The sequence below is a fragment of the Uncinocarpus reesii genome, genomic scaffold (assembly GCF_000003515.1).
Source record: "Uncinocarpus reesii 1704 scaffold_2 genomic scaffold, whole genome shotgun sequence".
Classification (NCBI taxonomy): Eukaryota; Fungi; Ascomycota; class Eurotiomycetes; order Onygenales; family Onygenaceae; genus Uncinocarpus; species Uncinocarpus reesii.
The window spans coordinates 2225812-2244993 of NW_003052499.1; the positions used below are offsets into that span (position 1 = coordinate 2225812).

A 19182-nucleotide genomic window follows, 5' to 3' on the forward strand; every position below is an offset into this window, starting at 1 on the left:
AGCCCCCATTATTCAGTAACGACCGTGATGCTTGCTGCAGGCCAAGCGAAAGATGATGAGACGGTCGTGCCTCGACCGCGGGGTTCCATATCTAGTTGAAGTTCACCCAAACCACCCGGCCTCTTGGCGCAACATCACGGCAAGCTCGCCAGATCAGCAGCACAGCTAGTTAGCTCGTTCACTCCATGCCACAACTTCTGAGCAAGGGTTGGATTCAAGGTTGACCATCACAAGGTTCCGCGAGAATTGGAATTCTACCAATGAGACTAAGAGGAATAAGAATTGCCTTCCCGTTGTGCTGCGGATCTAAATTGGCCCTATCAACCAGCCGATACTAGACTATCCTGGCATCTATGAATAACTAGGTACGATGACAACCCCTCGCAACCACACGACTCTAACTAGATCCATGGTATCCTCTCCTGGAACCTCTCGACTGCATTTCGGGGTGGCCGAATCAGCTTGTGCCTTCTTGAGACGGGAAAAAGCGGTCTTACCCTCTTTCTTCAGGCTTTTCCATTTGTGCTGAATTTTCTTCTTCTCAAGTTTCAGGATCAGTTTGATTTCGGGCTTTGTGTTATTTTGCACAAAGGTTTCTAGAGCACTGAGATCCTGAGATATCGCATCCCAGCCGCCTTCGCCAGAATGTCAGTGACTGCAGAAAACAGTGCTTTCAACAAATTAATTTTCAACCATATGGATTACGCACTCATCAGTCTTTCTAAATCGGTTACACTCAATGGAGAGTGATTCGTAAATCTCGAGATTATCTCCTGGCAGATTTTTTTCTCGCGAGTTAGCCTTACATCCACATACATAGTTACATGAACGGGCCGAGATTGCTCACCTGTATTTTTGCTATACCATCTTCGATATGTACCGACAGGGCTGTTTCTTCCAGCCAAACCACAATAGGAGGTATACTGCGCAAATCTTGCTCGAGTTGACGAGAAAGGCCCATGAGAGTAATTTTTGCCTCGTTGTTTGACTGGATGACCTCACTTATGGTTTTGTTATCCCGTCCAATACCATCAGTCAATGCATCGATGTCTGCCCTGTACTTTGCGATCAGACGATGAATTCGAAAGCTTGCCATACTGCCTGGCGCATCGTGGCTTTCTTGAAGGAGTGTGAAAATTGTGTCTGCAACATTACTTAGTTTGGGGAATCAAGTAACTGTCAACAGTACACATACCAAAATCATTATGAGCATCTTCTGCCATCTCAACCATGCGGCGGCACCTGTCTGATAGTCTTTCTAACACAGCCTGCCTGCACTTCAGAATAACTTCCAGAACGGGTATTTAGAACTGCATCTACCAGCAAGGTTACTTCATTCCTGCCCATCTACATTGGTGAGCCAACAGTCCTGTATGCACATTCACAGTAGTTTAAACATACCACCAAGAATTGATTCACCACATTGCTCAGGGTGTCTGCAATCTGCTGGGATAAGTTATTGTCTCTCGATGGGATAATTGCTTTACATACTCCTTGTAGATGCAAAAACTGGAGAATTGGAGTGACAAAGCATTCTTTAATAAGATCTTCCGAGTTCTTGGGTATAGAGCGACTAATCTGAATGAATTGCAGGATAATATTGATATTCTCAACTCTTACGCAAAATTCCTCATCAATGAGCAGATCGCGTGGAGTAAGGAAGTCATCATCGATGATAACCATGATTGTGGTCGCAAATATGTTGTGAGCTTAGACCGGGCTGCGATGAAACAAAAGAGAAGGAAAGGACTAGGTGTATGACCAAGTCGAAATTTCTTTGAAATAATTCTTGTCCTCGGTGTATTTTGAATAACGGAAATGGGCCAGTTTAGATGGCCCTGGGCAATGGTGCCTTTTGGTAAAGCCCGGACCAGGTGTCCGCCAGGGGGTTGAAAAATTGCCGTCGCCAAGATGCCTGCTGCAGATAAGGCTATGGAAGATGCAGGGCATGAAGCCTTCGGTTAAATGCAGTATGCATGTAACCTGCGACAAAGAGCATATGTTTCCATGGCACCTGATTATCTTTTCGAGTCCGTCGTCCTGGAAGACCCAAATTCAGGCAGCCACCTGCGTATCCCGGAGAATTCAAACGCACCGGCCAATATGCATTTACGGCGCTGACTGGGTCATGAGTTGTGCTGGGCAACGTCATTACGGTTTTCTGACTCGAGAGCGGCCGATAGCATGAGCTATTCGGCGTCCAAGTTGTGCAAACACGAGCGCTGGCACACCTGGATTGCTTTCGCCTCAAGAAGCCACGGGCTTAGCCCGGGAGCAGGGTTCTCTTCCTTGAATATCACAACTAGAGCAGAGAACACATGGGCCCTTCGGCGGGGCCGGATCACGTATTATCTGGGGCCCTACTCCGGACTAGTCTCAGTCACTCCTCAGCTGAAGACTGGAGGGGCTTCACTCCCATCGACCCGGTCGGGCGAGAATCAACTTATCGGTATCATGGAGGTATATGGGGTTATCGTCGGGTTCGTGGTCGTGGCAAAGTTTCGAAGTCAGTGTATTGGCAAGCCAGAATGGTATTTAATCCCTCTTGATTCCCGCATGTTTGATTCTGAGGCATATCTGACAGACACTTCCAAGGATTCGAAGCCGCCATTCCAATATTTCATTCTTCAACTTAGCCAAGCTCATTCTTCTCACAGCTCCAACTGAGCCATGTCCGACTCCGAAGGCGACACTGGTACCCCCGCCCACCCAAAATGGGATCCTCCCACGGGTGTTGTCGACGACAATGGAACTTTTTTACTCCAGACCGTTGATATGCTGAGGCTCATGAAGTTTATCTGGAGCGGATGCCTTCTTCCCACTACCCGAGCCCAATATGCGCTCCGTTTATCTTTTGACTGGTCTGACATCAATTCGGATGTGAGCAACGAGATTGATAAGATGCTAAGCACTTACAAGGAGGTATCCCGTCCCGAAATACATCCCGCAACAGAGTATTGAAACTCACTGGCTGTCAGGTGTACAACCATACGTCGAACTTCCGCGACCATACGTACAGTAACATGGTTGATTTGGCCGATTCGGTCTATAATATTGCCACGACCGCCGGGGGGAAGAAAGATGACTCTTACTACAAAGCCATGATGAAATATGTGAAAGAGTACTATGAAGAGCTGAACGGGCAGAAAAGACCAGACAAACTAAAGGAGCTCAAGGACGGAATCTTATACCTTATCAAAGCCATGACAACGATGATTGATGGCCTTTTAACGTCAAGCAAGCAAGTCAAACAGGACCTTATTGACTTCGAGAAGACAAGCAAAATCGACGAAACAAACTTGATAGCTCACAATACAGCATTGGGAAAGCTACTCGAAGGAGACAACGGAGAGATAAAAAAACTGCAGAGGGAGATTCTTGATAAAAGAGAGGAGTTGAAAACTGATCAGAGCGAATATGATCGAGGTAAGTAAGCACCAAAACATATTCGACAGGCTTGACTAATTGATGTTCGAGACTGCACAATCCGCAATACGGCGCCATCTTATATGTGGGTGTAAGTAGATTCTCTTTCCATTCTGCCAGTCGAGAATGCTGTTAACGAGAGCGATTAGTTTCCCAATCGGGACTATTGCTGGCGCAACGGTCATCGGAGTTTATACCGATAAGATCAACAAGCTCAGGAAGCAAATGAACGATATCCAGGACCTAATCGATAGTGACGAGGCTAAAGTGCAAGCAGACAAGCGTCTGGCTGCGGACATTGGGGGGATGCAGGTGATTGCTGAGAACGGCCCTTGAGAATCTGGCTTGATCCACTCTAACTTCCACTGCAGAAAGATATAACTGGCCTGATTAGCATGATCAACCCGGCCATGAAGACCATCGAAAAGCTCGAAGGCTGCTGGCAAAAGATCTCAGGCGATCTCTCGGGCCTTGAAACTCTTATATCGCAACAAGATACCGACAACATCGCACCTTGGTTGGCGGAAAAGCCAATGCAGAAGAAGGTTCTGCACAAATGGAATGCGCTTGCGAAATACGGTAAGTGCAGCAACTTGTCTAGTTCACTGTCAATTTGGTGTACTGCATGTTCTGACTCGGGGAATAGTGGACAAGTATCGCCAAATTGCACGTATGGACCAGCCTGAGATTACGGATCTTCAAGGGTACCTCAATGCTCTGTAAAGAGAACAAATCGACCGCTGGAAGATCGCGAGGCGGTCTCAAAGTAATGCGGGATAGTTTGCATATGCCATACCTTTGGAGTATTGAAAGCGGAGATGAAAGAAATGGCAAGGTCGAGAGCGATGAGGATGATGTCTGTCCTTGTTACTACTTGAATAACTAGTTAACTAGTTAGTTTAATTGAGTTGTTTAATAATCGATCGTAAAAGCAGCCAGGAATCCGGTCCCGAAGAGGCTTGGAGGTTGGACGCGACCAAAAGCAGCGGGAAAACCAGCTAACTAGTCCCAACCGTCCACGCCCTCAAAATGTTGATTCTGATTGAAATTTATATACTCCGTACTGAATTGCGCCATAAAGTGAGATGTGGTAAAGTGAAAACTCCACTTCATTGAAAAAAGACTGTATAAAGTGAATTTCAAAGAAGCTCTTGAGTCATAAGTTGTCTTGATAGAATTTCAATATAAAAGCTAATGTCTTTGAAGAGTCTGGGCTCATAACTGTCAGACTGGTAGATTTGAACTAGTAGAGAGGTTGAATAGATTTGAAAAAGAATGTGTATTCTTTTGAATCTCTCTCTCAGAGAAATCTGAAAGTTTATCTCTAGAATCTATCTACTGTGATGATCAGCAGGTTTGTGTGGAATCTCCCATATAAACCGCTGAATGCTGACAAGGCGGGGAAAAGTAGAATATATCAATCTAGATTCAGTGAACCAGAGGTATTGGAAGGATGGATGTGTTTGGCCGAATGGATGGCGCCTTTGAGCCGGTTCGAGAGATCAAATGCTGAAAAGCCAAAGAACAGACCGCGTGAAGTTGGATTTATACTGGATACTGATTTCACCTTTGCTACTTTTCTTATAATAACTTATAATAATACAAAAATCAGATAGTCTATCCGCTTGCCCTCGATCATGATTAGAAAGATAACACCTGTACCAAAGAGCAACCCACCCATTCGGCAAATACAATAAAAAGCCCCCCAGCTATCAGAAACACTGTACGGATGTTTCTTGTTATGAATTTCACGTCAAGGTGTACCCCCCGTCGACTCTCAGATCCGCTCCAGTAACGTATTTGCTCGCATCGCTCAACAAAAAGGTCACTGGGCCCATAAGGTCTTCGGGAACCCCCATTTTGCCTTGCGGGATCAGGGAGATCCATTTTTGCTTGAGATCAGGATTGTCATCCAAAATCTTGCGTGTTCTATAAACATCAACCGTTAGAGATAATACGTGTACATCTCCGATTGGGAGAAGGGGAAAAAGAAGGGGGGTCTTACAGGGCTGTCAACATATATCCTGGGCTGATGCAGTTGACCCGAATTCTACACTCGCCCATTCAACCGCCAAAGATGCAGCTAAATGCTGATCGCAGCATTGCGGCGTATATGGTGCTGTGGCTGGGGCACATTGACGATCCGCCGGACATACTTTCCAATAAACACGATGCTGCCGGAGATTTGCGGAGCCATCAGATGTTTAGCATAGCGACAGCGAAGAGGTAGATCCATCGACATTGACGACCAAAGCTTTGCATACGGTCGTGTGGGTAGGAGACCGCGTCAAAATTTTCCGTAAACCCGGCAGATGTGACCAAATGATCGATTTGCCCGTGCTCCTTGAGGATCTCTGCAACGCTGCGATTTACGGATTCCGGATTGCCAACGTCAGCCTGGTGGGCAGTGATTTTGGGCAGCGACTTTTCATCAAGTCCCGGATTTTCAGCTTGGAATTGATCGAGCAAGTTTTTAGCTTGTTCCTGTGCTTCCTGGACTATCAAATTTCTTCATGTTAGCTAAATTCTCAACAGAGCATCGTCCTGGGTCCAGGAGAGAATATCGACGAAACTGAGCAATAAATACCGTTCAAGTCCACAATCGCCAAATCCGAGCCGGATGCTACCAGTGCTTGACCCATTACCAGCCCCAATCCCCTTGCTCCACCGGTAACCACCGAAACGCGGTCTTCTAGCGAGTATGAGGCCAGTGTTCGTTTGAAGTGTCTTCCACCGCGACCCTGGACGACTGGAGTAGGGGGCATTTCGTGATCTGGCGGATATTCAACTCGAACACTTTCGTCTGTGCGGGCGTAGCGACCTTCATGATCATCAGAAGTCTCGCCAGGGCTGGCAGCCGTAGAAGCTGATCTCAGGGGGTCTTCATTGTCCTTCTTGACCGGGGGCTTCGAGGCATTATAGCGAGTTGTCGTGGAGGATATGAGACGAGATGTGATGGGAGCTATGTAGGCTGGTGAAACGGGACAGATTCGAGGGAGAGAGGTGGTCAAGCCATGGGAAACATGGCGGTAGATGGAAGCTTTGAACATTCCCGACGGGAGCTACGACGGGGGAAGATAATTCTGATAAGTGAGAGTAGAATGTCCCCTGAGAAGCTTCAATTGGTCGTTCTCCGGTGAAAATAATAATAAACGCGAGTGCGACGGCAGTGACCCTGATGAGTGTGTCAAGTTGACTGCAATCAAACGATGTTGAATGATCTTCGAGCAATCAGGGCAACGCAGGCAGGGCTAGAAAGTGGTCCTAGGGCAACCCAATCCAAGATCCAATGCCAGGATGGCGACAAGTTTTGACTTCAGGAACAAAATTGATTCGCAAACTTGATGGTGGGAAAGAAAAGAAGAGGCTTCTGCTGCGAATCGCGAGGAGTATTTCTACTCAAACAGAGTGAAGAGCTTGAGAAGAAAAATTCAATCGAAGAAGACAGCTGTCTTTCTTCCCTTTTGAACCCTCTGGCGAGCCACAGGCTTCTGACTAACCGGCTAGTGTTCAGTGTAGCGAGATTCCCAAGCTGGACCACGTAGTCACGATGCTGATCCTTTACGGTCATCTGATGGAGGTTGTTTGCCCATGGACTCGATGTCTTAGAAATTCACGATGGTCTAGCCCTCCTTATCAGGACGGGGGCAAGAGAGGCGCTTAGGGCACGTTGTTAAGGGAGCTTTAACTGGGATTCCGGGGCTCCCGGGGGCCAATCTTAAGCTGCGGTGGGGAACTGTTGTGGGGACCGGTTTAGTTAAAAATAGGTCAGATGAGATGAAGGGATTTCTCGGCCCTGCTCCACCGTCGCCATCGAGATTCTTTGTCTGGCGGCAGACCGCCTATGCCAGAGCATCCTGGAGCCACACCGGAGATACTCTCCCATCAACGGCCAGCAGGGCGTTTGAGACATTTGATGAGCATTGAATTTCGTAATCACGCCTAGTTCTTCCTCCTGGCTTATACTGTACATCGAACTCCATCATATTGCTGGCCAACCCAACTGAGGTATTATCATCTCGACCTGACGCGATACATGAAAAAACCAACAGGGAAAAAAAAGGAACAAAAAAAAAAAAGCGCAGAAGCAAAATTTCTATTTCTCTGCTGCCTCACTGCCGGCGAATTCAACAAGCGGCGTGCCCGCTTTACAAATGTCCTGTGCGACGCCAATGGTTAGTGTTGCCGCAGATGAACATCGGGGAGAGAAAAGAAAGGCTTACCCCTTGTTTATGTACCACCTTCGATATCACTCCGTTATGAGGAGCTCGAATCACAGTCTCCATCTTCATGCTTTCAATCACAACCAACGGCTGATCCTTCTCCACCGTGTCGCCTTCTGCAACCGCCACTCGCAGGATCTTGCATGGCATGGGAGCAATCACACTGTTCGCAACGTCTTTAATGCCAAGTGCCTTTTCCATCCACTTGGCACGGGGGATTCTTAGCCGATACTGCAGTCCCCGTTGGAATACTGTGACATTATCCTCGTCGCGGACAACGGTGGTATCAAGGCGTGTGTGGGGGAAAAACGAGGTGAACACGTTCGCGGCAGTATTCCTCTGTCGCCTGACATTTGTAAACGTCTTGCCATCGACGGTGATGTTGAAGGTATCCGGTCCCGTCTGCTCAATCTGGGTGTTGAAACGAGTCCCTTCCGGCTCCCCAGGAGCGGTCGCTTGAACAAACGAGAACTGCCGTTGCTGGTACACGGGGCTGAAGCCGACGGCTGAACCGGCTGGGCCAACAGAACTACCGTCAAGGTAGCACGCCAAACTCGCCTGAGCTAGGACTTCGGGCTCGATTGGGTCCTTTCTGAACAGCTCGTCACGGTGCTTTTCAATATACCCGGTTTCGACCTCACCTGCAGCGAAATCTGCGCTCCGGCATACTCGCTTAATGAACTCGATATTGGTCATGGGTCCGGCAACTTCGTACTGTTCGAGAGCAGCAGCAAGGATTCGGAGAGCCTCCGCTCGGTCCGCTCCTCTAACAATCAACTTAGATATCATAGGGTCATAGTGCGAAGAGACTTCGTCACCGGCGACAAAGCCTGCATCAATTCTGACATCTTCGGTAGGTTTTGGAGTGCGAACATGAATAAGACGGCCAGAATCAGGTACGAACCCTTGCTCCGGGTTTTCAGCATAGATTCGGGCTTCGATCGCGTGTCCGCTGCTAGCGATCTTGGCCTCAATTTCTTCCTGCGTTAGAGGCAAAGGTGCGCCTTCGGCAACTAACAGTTGCCAGTGGACGAGATCCTGCCCAGTAACCATTTCAGTGACTGGATGCTCAACTTGCAGGCGCGTATTCATTTCCATAAAGAAGAACTCTCCGGTATCATTGTCGAATATAAATTCAACTGTTCCCGCACCTTCATAGCCCACGGCCAAGGCCGCAGCTCTAGCCTTCTCCCAGATGTCCTTTCTCGTAGCTTGTGGCAGGTGTGGAGCGGGCGATTCTTCCAAGATCTTTTGATGTCGGCGCTGGATGCTGCAATCTCTTTCGCCCAAGGCTACGCAATTTCCATGTTTATCTGCAAATACCTGCACTTCGATATGTCGCGGCGTCGTGATGTACTTTTCGATCAAAACTTGGTCGTCGCCGAACGAATTCCTCGACTCCGATTTTGCAGACATGAGCTGGTCTTGGAAAGTCTCCTTCGAACTACAAATACGCATACCCTTGCCTCCGCCTCCTTTAATCGCCTTGATTAGAACTGGGTATCCAATCTTATCCGCTTCTTGTTGGAGAAAGTCTGGATCCTGGTTTGCCCCATGGTAACCAGGCACACAAGGCACACCGGCCGCGGTCATGATTTCCTTGGATCGGCTACGTATTGCATTCAGCAGCCAAGTCATAAAAGAGACATACAAATATCAAGAATGCGGAGCGTACCTTTTATCTCCCATAGCTTCAATAGCTTTCCATGGCGGGCCAATGAATACAAGGCCAGCCTGGGTGCATTTTTGGGCGAAGCCAGCATTTTCACTTAGCTATCGTACAGTCAGCGAACCAAGTTTGAGTTCACAGTCGAAGAATGTAGGGAGTAGTGCCATACAAAGCCATAACCAGGATGGATGCCTTTGCAGCCTTCGCGCTTCGCGATCTCAATTATCCGGTCCCCGTCAAGGTATGCGGACGTCTCGCCCAGATTGTAAGCAAACGGAGAGCTCAATGCATGTTGGGAGTGAGCATCTGGATCGGTATATAAGGTGGTTACCCGGACGCCATGTTGGCCAGCCGTCCGTCCTACTCGTCTGATCAGAAGTCAGTTTTAGTTCCCAACCCGATAGCTGATAGCGGAGGGGAGAATACAGCGCAATCTCGCCACGATTGGCAATCAGAATGGAACCCAGAGCTGTCCCATCACGACCGGCGGAACTCGACAGTGACGACGAGTGCCTCGCGACGGATCTGAGAAGTGCCTTTCGGCTGAGCTTGGTGGCGGGAGGAAGGCGGGATATGAAGGATTGCAAAGACATCGGACTCGACTGGAATGAGGGACAGCTTGAAACAATCTCAGGAAATATGATATCAAGGTAGAATCATCCTCCCACTCAGAAATAGGTTGCAGGTTTTCAATTTTTTCCGCTTGCTTCCCCCGAAGATTCGCTGGTCCTGCGCCCAAAAGTCCCGAGAGACCGCTTGTTGATCGCTTGGCCGGGCTGATCAGATAAAGTTGGTGCCGACGGAAAGCGAGTCTCGGTGTGGGGACCCGATAATTACAGCCCTGACGTAATGGCGTTACGAGACGAGCACCGCTCTCGGCACACCTGCCCCTTCCAGCCACATTCGGTATCACGTGCTGTGTCCTACGTCAGGCTTCGAACTCGAGAAGCAGCGATGGCCAACAGCCGCGATCTCTCAGTGTTGGCGTCGACTGCACCGGCGATCTGCTATCAAGACAGCGTACTCTCTCTCTCTCTCTTAACGACGCCATTGGAAGAAAAACGTTGAGATCCCCTACTCCCCTGAATTGGCGGGGAAGCAAATTCAACGAGCTCAACCCCGCATTCCGTCGTGAAACACATGAGCCATAACTAGCGGGTCGAATGGCGCGCTGAAGTTGAAATACCCTTTTTCTCTGGTGCTGTAGCGACTTGAGCTCTTTAAACGATATCTACTGGAAGACTTGGGCTCAGTTTCAATTTTCGATTGACCCGACATATAGCGATAATGTCTGACGAAGAGGATTACTATGACGAGGGCTATGACGGAGAATGGCTTTTCTGGGACGAGGGAGATGCGGACATTGTTGTAGGTAGCTTCTTCCTCGCACCATTATCTGTTTCTCGTCTAATCATATGATAGGATGATCTTGCTAATGGCACCATCCATTCGCCGGTCTATCTAACCGATCAGGCATTGTATGCTGCCCTGGAAAGCGACTCGGACTGGGATTACTACACCGATGAGTACTACGATGACGATCCATCAATTGTTAACCGGCAGGAAGGGACATCTATGAACAGCAACAGTAAAACCCCTGGCACAAAACGAAAGCGGTTTTCTGTTGACCAGGACGGGCGACCACCGAAAGGCGTCAAAGGGCTTTATCCGGACATCAATTCCTTCCGCGGCGTTGTTTGGCGAACGCCTTCTCATTCTTTACGGCGGGAGGAGTTATACGAACCGGGTATGGGTGAGACAGTCTCTCTACTACGAAATTGGCGTGAATTGTTCACCTATCCCGAACCTAAATCCCCTTCTATCCACGCCAACCATTCAACAACTCACATGCCAGGCCTCCCAAAAACGAATAATCATCTTCACGACCAAATCTCATCCCTCAAACCTGAGATTTACGATTCCGCCCCTTCCCTCTGTGAGGATGAATGCGTCGAGGACGATGCCGAAACAGGCGAATCACCATATTCTCTCATAGGCCGGAGTGCATATACCCCTCCTCCACTCCATTTTAACGATGCTGCACATGAAGATTTGGAGAGCGCTAGCGGAATTTCGTCTGAACCTTGCAAACATACCTTTCAGTCTAAGCGCACGTCCCACAAACCTTCTTCTCGACTGAAACAGATGACCGCTGTCGAAGACATTACACCGCCATCAAGCGCTGATACTGAGGCTTCGCGATCCCCGCCTCCGGATGTCACCTCAGAACGAAGAAAAACAACCAACGGAAGTGCAGATTCACCGGATCCACAGCCTCGTCAAGGGATACAGGTCCTTGTGGGTCCTCCCAAGCGCCCCGAGTCTAGCTATCATTTTCTCGCTGACGACTCTGTATCAAGTGAGAAGCAGCTGCCTCGTCACTATGGGAAGAAGAGAAAGGCTAGTCCTTCAGACTTGGCCGAACAAGAGGAGGGGAAAGCAGCGAGGAAGAGAGGAAGGCCAGCAAAAATGGGGGAAGCTGCATCTCAAAAGGCACCCGCGGCAAAAGTTTCACGGTCGTCAACGTCAGTAGAGAACAAGCGGTGTTTAAGAGAACGGAAGAAGTAGTGCTAAGATACCTTTTATGGGGCTGCGTGCCACGGATATTAACAGTGCTTTTGTTAAGCGTTATCACAGTATAATTTTATGTGTATTGCTAGGGCGACATTCAATACAAAAGGAACATCCAGTCTATCAACAAATCTAATTCATTGCAAAACTAGGCTATAAATTTTATACACGAATCCCCAACGCGGACGACTTTAAGCGCAGGTATCATTTACTATGAGGAACAGCTCCCGATGTCTTAAGCATACTCCTTGTTAAACGCCCGACCAATAACCATTCGTCGAATCTCACTTGTTCCCGCGCCAATCTCGTAAAGCTTTGCATCTCTCAGCAATCTACCGGCGGGAATCTCATTGATATATCCGGTGCCGCCCATCAGCTGGATTGCATCCAAAGTACACTCAGTCGCACGTTCAGCCGCGTAGAGAATGGCTCCCGCGCAGTCCTGGGTGCGGATTTGAGGGCCTTCAGGGGAATCGGCCGAGTTATCAATTTGCCGGGCAGTGTTGTAAGTGTACGCGCGTGATGCGGCGAGCTTGGTGTACATATCTGCCAGCTTGCCCTGGACGAGTTGGTTGTGGGCGATGGGGGTGTTGAATTGCTTGCGAGTGTGGGTGTAGGGGAGGACGAGGTCAAGGGCAGCTTGCATGATGCTATGTGAATGTTAGCACATACCCATGAATTTGTATAACAGTTGAGACTCCTTACCCCAGAGGCCCGGCACTCAGCACCAAGCGTTCCAAATCTAATCCTTCCATCAGAACTTTGACTCCACGGTTAACTGTTCCGAGAACATTCTCCTTTGGTACAAAGAGGTCTTCAAAGATCAGTTCACCGGTGTTTGAGCCTCGCATTCCTAATTTGTCCAATTTTCGTGCACAGGAAAATCCCTTGGATGTAGTTTCGACAATAAAAGCGGTGATGCCCTTTGAGCCGCCGGTGGGCTCGGTTTTGGCATAAACAACGATATAGTCCGCATCAGGGCCGTTTGTAATCCACATCTTGGTGCCGTTGAGGATGTATCCGCCGTCCACAGCCTTGGCGGTCGTTTTCATGCTTACAACATCAGATCCAGCTGAATGTTCAGACATGGCCAGAGCACCAATTTTCTCTCCTGATATCAAACCGGGCAGATATTTCGCTTTTTGCTCAGGAGTTCCATTCAGAGACAGCTGGTTGACGCAAAGTTGGGAGTGAGCGGCGTAGGACAGAGCAATGCTCCCAGAAGCACGGCTCATCTCCTCCAGAACAATGCAGTGGGCTTGGTAACCCATCGACAAACCGCCGTATTGCTCATCCGCAGTTACTCCGAGAAACCCAGCTTCGCCCAATTTCTGCCACATCTCCGGAGGGAAGTTATTCTCGGCATCGGTCTTTGCGGCGACCTCTTCAGGAATTTCACGTCCTGCGGTCCACAGTCAGCATCCAGCTTCTGTTAAGGTGCAAGTTGCCAAGCTCACTTGTAAACTCCTGGACTCTTTCTCTCAATTCCACAAGATCCTCTTCCGTCGGGGGAGTAAAGCCCTGGGGATGTTTGGTGGAAGCTGCCCGCCACGACGACAGAGGGACAAGCTGCCGTCTGGGCCTGCAAAGGGTTCTAGCAGTCCGGCCAAAGAGCCGTGGAAGACAAGGAGAAGCCATTTTGCACACGAATGTCGATTGTTATCACCAAGCAGAAAACGAGATGGGAAAACAAGATGGCAAGCAGTCGCAAGCCCAAGGCCGATCGACCAAAGTCCATTTCTGTATGTAATTTTGGTATTGGGGAGTGCCCGCAGCGCCCGGCATACTTTCTCGATCGGGCCCGGGGTGCCGGCTGCTCGCGGCTATTCTCGCCGATGCGGCAGGCAAACACGACAAACACCGCCCGTCGCTTCTGATCGCTGGCAGACCGGTCGGAGAGAGCGACACGACGATGACATCTTGAAAATTTTCTTGAACGGGATCGCTGAAGATACGCCGGCGTTATTAGACAGTTTCTTCCCCTGATCTGGGAGATGCTCCAAGTGTTGGTTTCTGCTTGAACTCTCCGCCGCCGTTTCGACACTCCGCCCCAATCTCTCCACTCCGCGCCATTCAGACTGTTGGATACTCAGCAACAGGCAACATGGCTGCAGCTCCCTCTACCAAGCTCCTCAGGAGTCTTCGATGTGCTCTCTCAGCCAATGCCCATTTCACCCTAAGACGGCAACGACCCAATGCCTACTTTATCCTCCAACATTCGTCCCGCTCCGTCGCAAGCTACACACATGCCCACCAAGCATCAGCCATATCCGTCTTGCCGACTGCAGTGGACACATCGTCTCCAGATTTTAAGCAAAATGCGGAACAGATGAACGATCTACTAGCGAAGATGTCGGAGCTGCATGCTAAAATCGCCAAAGGCGGACCACAAAAAGCCCATGAGAAGCACATCGCGAGGGGGAAGATGCTGCCTCGCGATCGGGTCACAGCCTTGGTTGACCCCGGCACGTCATTTCTTGAACTCTCGCCGCTGGCTGGCCATCAGATGTATGGGGCCGATGAGGTTCCCTCTGGAGGCATAATCACAGGCATTGGCACCGTGGAAGGGGTGACATGCATGATTGTGGCAAACGACAGCACCGTGAAGGGAGGAACATATTTCCCGATCACTGTAAAGAAGCATCTACGCGCTCAAGCAATTGCGCAGGAGAATAAGCTACCTTGCATCTACCTTGTTGACTCTGGCGGTGCCAATTTGCCTCATCAAGCAGATGTTTTCCCCGACAGGGACCACTTTGGCCGCATTTTCTTCAATCAGGCCCGGATGAGCTCTCTAGGTATCCCTCAGATTTCCGTTGTCATGGGCCCTTGCACCGCCGGTGGTGCGTATGTTCCCGCCATGAGCGACGAAACCATCATCGTCGAGAATCAGGGAACCATTTTCCTTGCAGGCCCACCGCTCGTCAAAGCCGCAACCGGTGAAGTCGTCTCCGCTGAAGACCTCGGCGGCGGAAAGCTTCACAGCTCGATCTCCGGTGTTACAGACTATCTCGCCGTCGACGATGCGCACGCCCTCGTCCTCGCCCGCAGGTCCATCTCTAACCTCAACTATCCCAAATCCACCTTCCCACTTCTCTCGCCGTCAACCTCTCAATTCAAAGAGCCTCTGTACGACCCGGAGGAACTGTCTGGGATCGTAGGCACCAATCTTCGCCGTCAGCTCCCAGCCCACGAGGTCATCGCTCGCATTGTCGACGGGAGCGAATTCGCCGAATTTAAGCGCGATTACGGCTCAACCTTGGTCACCGGCTTTGCCCGCATATACGGCACCCAGGTCGGCATCGTTGCTAACAACGGAATTTTGTTCTCCGAATCGTCGCTCAAGGGCGCACATTTCATCGAGCTCTGTGCTCAAAGAAATATCCCGTTGGTGTTTCTGCAGAATATCTCGGGCTTCATGGTTGGTGCAGACGCTGAAAAAGGTGGTATCGCAAAGAACGGAGCCAAGCTCGTCACCGCCGTGGCGTGTGCAGATGTCCCCAAGTTCACAGTAGTCTTTGGCTCTAGCGCCGGCGCGGGGAATTACGGAATGTGGTACGTTTTTTGATTCCCGGCCTCTCAGCCTCTTTGGGGGCCAATATGCGGCCTTTTCCGCTCATTTCTCATTTTTCACCCCTCTACACCAAAAAAGAGACGGAAAAAAAAAAATAAAGTAAAGTGAACTGACAAACTTCTTCTCCTAGTGGCCGCGCTTACTCTCCTCGTTTCCTCTACATGTGGCCCAACGCCAAAATCGGCGTCATGGGCTCCGAGCAGCTGTCCGCTGTGATGGCTGCAGTCGGCAAAACCGCCGATCCGAACCTCAAAGCCCGCATTGACGCAGAGTCAGAAGCCATCTTCTCTTCTGCACGGCTGTGGGACGACGGAGTCATTCCGCCAGCGCACACGAGGAGAATCCTGGGCTTGAGCTTGGCAGCGTCGTTGGGTGGAAGAGCTGAGGATGTGAAGACGAAGTTTGGTGTGTTCAGAATGTAAAAATTGGGGGAATTGTTGATATGATATGAACATAGCCGTTGATGAAAGAGGGAGGCTGCAAGGGTGTACTTTTTTATCCCCCGTCGTTTGGTTATCGGCTCTTTATCCGTTGCTTTGCCTATTTCTTATGTTTGCATGTAGACTTACCGGGAGGGTGTGAAATGTATATGCGAATTGGTTGTCAAAATCTCGGTTATAGTCCGTCCACACACACACGGACAGAATGTCCAGAACTGTTTATATTTTCTTTTCCGGAAATCCCACTCCGGCAAGCAACAGAGAACACAGACGATTCAAGCTTCTGCATGGCTGGCGGTTCCGAATTGCCACCGTCCAATTAGACATGCAGTACCAAGCTGTCATGCAAGCTGCAGCGCGCATTGGTCCATTGGTCAGGTTTTGAGCTGCAGAACATCCTTGTCGTGTGTTTGCAGGATGGACAGAAAAGTAAAATGGATGTCAGTGCGTTTTCCCCCCCCCATGCAACTGTCTCCACACGGCTTGCGTCTTGATCCCCCAGAGCTGGGGAGTCTCTCGGCTATCTTGACCAGAAGCTCGTCTGGACGGATAGTTCGTCGTATGATTTCGTTTCGAAATGAGTTGCCACACTCGCACGGTAGAATGGGACCTCACCCCTTCGAATGATTAACGGATGGTCAACGAATTCAAGATCAAATGGAGATTAGTGTCATGGTGCCTTGAATGAAGAGACGGGTCATTACATATTTCCCAAGAAGGCAAACCTTCGGGAGGCTAATGAAGAGGGCTGTCGCCAAAAAGGAAAAAACATAGCCGGATCATGGAAGGGGGCCCGCAAAACCGACACTTGTCATGAAAGGCGAAGCAGGGGAAAAGTCAAGTCTTAGTATATAAATTTCTTACAAGGGTGAAAAGAAGGAAAAGAAACTAGAACACTAGAAATGAAAGGAAAATATTTTTTTCCCACTGAAGTATCGAACAGGAAAAGGATGCAAACCATGGTAGACTATGAATAAATCAGGGCGGCGACATCAGGGGGCCCTTGAAGGGGAAAAAAAAAGAAGAATATAAGGAATATACATTGGAAGTCCAAAGCATCCAAAACATGGCGAACCATTACCAGCTTTTTTTCCGTTTTGGTATGCGCCTGTATGGCCCAGATAAAAGCAAAAACCAAAACGATAGATTTATCCAAGGAAACTTTTCTTTTGACGAAAGAATATAAAAAGCGAGAATATATACCCGTGAATCTGATCAACGGCATAGGGCGTGAAGGATATATCCGGCGGCTGCTGGGCCCCCAAAAAGCAATAAATGATAGAGATACGGTTGCGCGTCGAGCTTAGTGTATATCAAGGCGAAACTTATGGGAGGAGAATAGATGTCTCAAGAAGGTCGGGTTGCAAACCGGTGGAAGAAAAAAAAAATAAAATAAAAAACAGAAACAAAAAGTATTCAAGCACAAATTCAAAGGATGACGCAGTCGGGCCGCTTCCCCTTTTTCCTGTTTGGCTTCTTACTTCGTTTGTGGCCATCTTTCCCCCTCCCCGAAGCCTGATCTCGGTTTCGATCTTTCGTTGATTGGATATCTCTTCGTATGATTTGACGGCAGAGATCAATGAAAGCTTCATCAACATTGGCTCTCCTCCGGGCAGATGTTTCGTAATATGGGGCATTACCCCATTGCTGCGAGAGCTGGAATGCCTTTGACCGCGACACTGCACGGTCTTCTTCTAGGTCAGACTTGTTTCCCACGATCACGATGGGGACGTTCTCGTCGTCTTTGATGCGAATGATCTGTTCTCGGAGTTCGGCTAGTTCCTCGAGGGAGGACATGCTCGTGATCGAAAATACTAGGAGGAATCCTTCACCCCTGCTTCATATATAATTCCCTGACCGGTAATCTGTTAGCTCAAGTCACGTCCGATAGAATAGGACTTTTTCGTCGGAGAACATAAGAAGAGGGGAAAGTACCTCATGGCAGCTAATACAATCAGGTTAGTCACGGCTTCACCAAAAACTTAGTAGGGACTCCAATTGTGGAAGGACTTACTGAATTGTTCTGTTCCAGCAGTGTCTAAGCTGCAATTCAAATAAGCAATCAGCTTGTGGCTCAAGCTATGGCCGATATGTGGAAAATGGGCTGTGATGGGAAGACCAAGCTTCCCAAATAGTTATTTTAAAGGGTAAGGTTGCTACCTACATTTCTAAGAGGCAATGTCGGCCCTGTGATTTCAGGTTAATTTGGGGTGTCTCTATCGAGAGCATTGATACAGAGCAGACGTACATCAACTTCAAGGTGTTTACGGTACGAATCTTCGATCGTGGGATCATAATTTTCAATCCACATGTTTGAGACGAACTGCGCTATAGGAAAAGCATGTTAGGCCGACCGTGCACGAGCAAAACACAGCGCAAAAGCTTGCTGCACGGTTCAATTCCGGGGAATCTGGAGCACAGTTTGAACAGAAACGCGATCGAACAAAAACCGGTAGCCCCGTACCTGTTAAACAACTTTTCCCGACACCGCCTAGAGCACGCAATCAATGTTTCGTCAGTCAATTGAGGAGCATATGCATAAAACAATGAATGAATTGCCTACCAGCGCCCAGCACGACGATGTGGTATTCCCGCCTGGTTTGCCAAAGAGCTGTTAGCCAAGATGCTAACTGTTGGTGGAGAAAGGACATGGTAGGAGAAGGAGAAATGGTTCAATAGGCAAGTGAAGAAAAGACTGTTAAGCTAGGTCGGCATACCGTGGCTGAAGCCGTAGATTCGATGCCATCTTTGGGGTTGTTGCGAAATGATCGATAATGTAGAAGAGCCCGAGTTATCGTCGAAAATAAGAAAATTAGGGAATGAGAGGCACGGGAGCGGATCGGGGGGCGATCGTCAAGGAAGTACAAAGGGAGGCTAATACGCTGGGAAAATCGGCTGGAAGACAATGGCGGAGAAAGGGCGCCGATTGCAGTCAAAGGGCAACTGAGACAAGCCAGGTGTGGATTATGCTGCTGCTACGTCCACTTCATTCCCGATCGTTCGGTAGATGAATTTTTGCGGAGCTTACTGCTTGGTTACTGGGCAAGCAATTTTCCCCGAAGCAACCCGGAGGACAAGCCCTATCCTTCGAATCCCAGTCGTGTGTTTTTTGTGTGTCTAGAGTTGTCAACTAGACGCGTGGGATGAAGAAAGAGCGTTTATTGTTGTTCCTTTTTTTTTCGTGGTTACTTTGTGGCCTTGGTACAAGGATGATTAGGGCCAGTCTTCCCTGTTATTTTCGATCCGTGCAAGTGTGTAAACGATCCGCGCGACGAGGAG

At 49.1% G+C, this 19182-nt stretch overlaps 8 protein-coding genes across 8 annotated transcripts; 3 read left to right on the plus strand and 5 right to left on the minus strand.

Moving 5' to 3' along the window:
• Positions 1-820: 820 nt before the first annotated feature.
• Positions 821-1683, minus strand: UREG_03729 (uncharacterized protein; the record flags this gene model as incomplete). The annotated part of the gene is made up of 3 exons (XM_002544166.1): positions 821-1143; positions 1196-1268; positions 1402-1683. The coding sequence occupies 3 exons, from the start codon at positions 1681-1683 to the stop codon at positions 821-823; spliced, it is 678 nt and encodes a 225-aa protein (XP_002544212.1).
• A 987-nt stretch (positions 1684-2670) lies between these two features.
• Positions 2671-4149, plus strand: UREG_03730 (uncharacterized protein; the record flags this gene model as incomplete). The annotated part of the gene is made up of 5 exons (XM_002544167.1): positions 2671-2922; positions 2979-3430; positions 3576-3738; positions 3798-4005; positions 4073-4149. 5 exons carry the CDS (start codon positions 2671-2673, stop codon positions 4147-4149), a joined length of 1152 nt encoding a protein of 383 aa, XP_002544213.1.
• Positions 4150-5622: 1473 nt separating this feature from the next.
• On the minus strand, positions 5623-6191 carry UREG_03731 (uncharacterized protein; the record flags this gene model as incomplete). The annotated part of the gene is made up of 2 exons (XM_002544168.1): positions 5623-5924; positions 6014-6191. The coding sequence occupies 2 exons, from the start codon at positions 6189-6191 to the stop codon at positions 5623-5625; spliced, it is 480 nt and encodes a 159-aa protein (XP_002544214.1).
• Positions 6192-7522: 1331 nt separating this feature from the next.
• On the minus strand, positions 7523-9242 carry UREG_03732 (methylcrotonoyl-CoA carboxylase subunit alpha; the record flags this gene model as incomplete). Its single annotated transcript, XM_002544169.1, has 2 exons — positions 7523-7585; positions 7650-9242. 2 exons carry the CDS (start codon positions 9240-9242, stop codon positions 7523-7525), a joined length of 1656 nt encoding a protein of 551 aa, XP_002544215.1.
• Positions 9243-10605: 1363 nt separating this feature from the next.
• UREG_03733 (uncharacterized protein) lies at positions 10606-11886 on the plus strand (the record flags this gene model as incomplete). The annotated part of the gene is made up of 2 exons (XM_002544170.1): positions 10606-10686; positions 10741-11886. The coding sequence occupies 2 exons, from the start codon at positions 10606-10608 to the stop codon at positions 11884-11886; spliced, it is 1227 nt and encodes a 408-aa protein (XP_002544216.1).
• A 238-nt stretch (positions 11887-12124) lies between these two features.
• Positions 12125-13527, minus strand: UREG_03734 (isovaleryl-CoA dehydrogenase; the record flags this gene model as incomplete). The annotated part of the gene is made up of 3 exons (XM_002544171.1): positions 12125-12539; positions 12595-13291; positions 13347-13527. 3 exons carry the CDS (start codon positions 13525-13527, stop codon positions 12125-12127), a joined length of 1293 nt encoding a protein of 430 aa, XP_002544217.1.
• A 466-nt stretch (positions 13528-13993) lies between these two features.
• Positions 13994-15885, plus strand: UREG_03735 (methylcrotonoyl-CoA carboxylase subunit beta; the record flags this gene model as incomplete). Its single annotated transcript, XM_002544172.1, has 2 exons — positions 13994-15444; positions 15594-15885. 2 exons carry the CDS (start codon positions 13994-13996, stop codon positions 15883-15885), a joined length of 1743 nt encoding a protein of 580 aa, XP_002544218.1.
• Positions 15886-17331: 1446 nt separating this feature from the next.
• On the minus strand, positions 17332-18649 carry UREG_03736 (krev-1 protein; the record flags this gene model as incomplete). The annotated part of the gene is made up of 6 exons (XM_002544173.1): positions 17332-17717; positions 17918-17946; positions 18068-18090; positions 18152-18231; positions 18467-18498; positions 18621-18649. 6 exons carry the CDS (start codon positions 18647-18649, stop codon positions 17332-17334), a joined length of 579 nt encoding a protein of 192 aa, XP_002544219.1.
• Between the last annotated feature and the right edge of the window lie 533 nt (positions 18650-19182).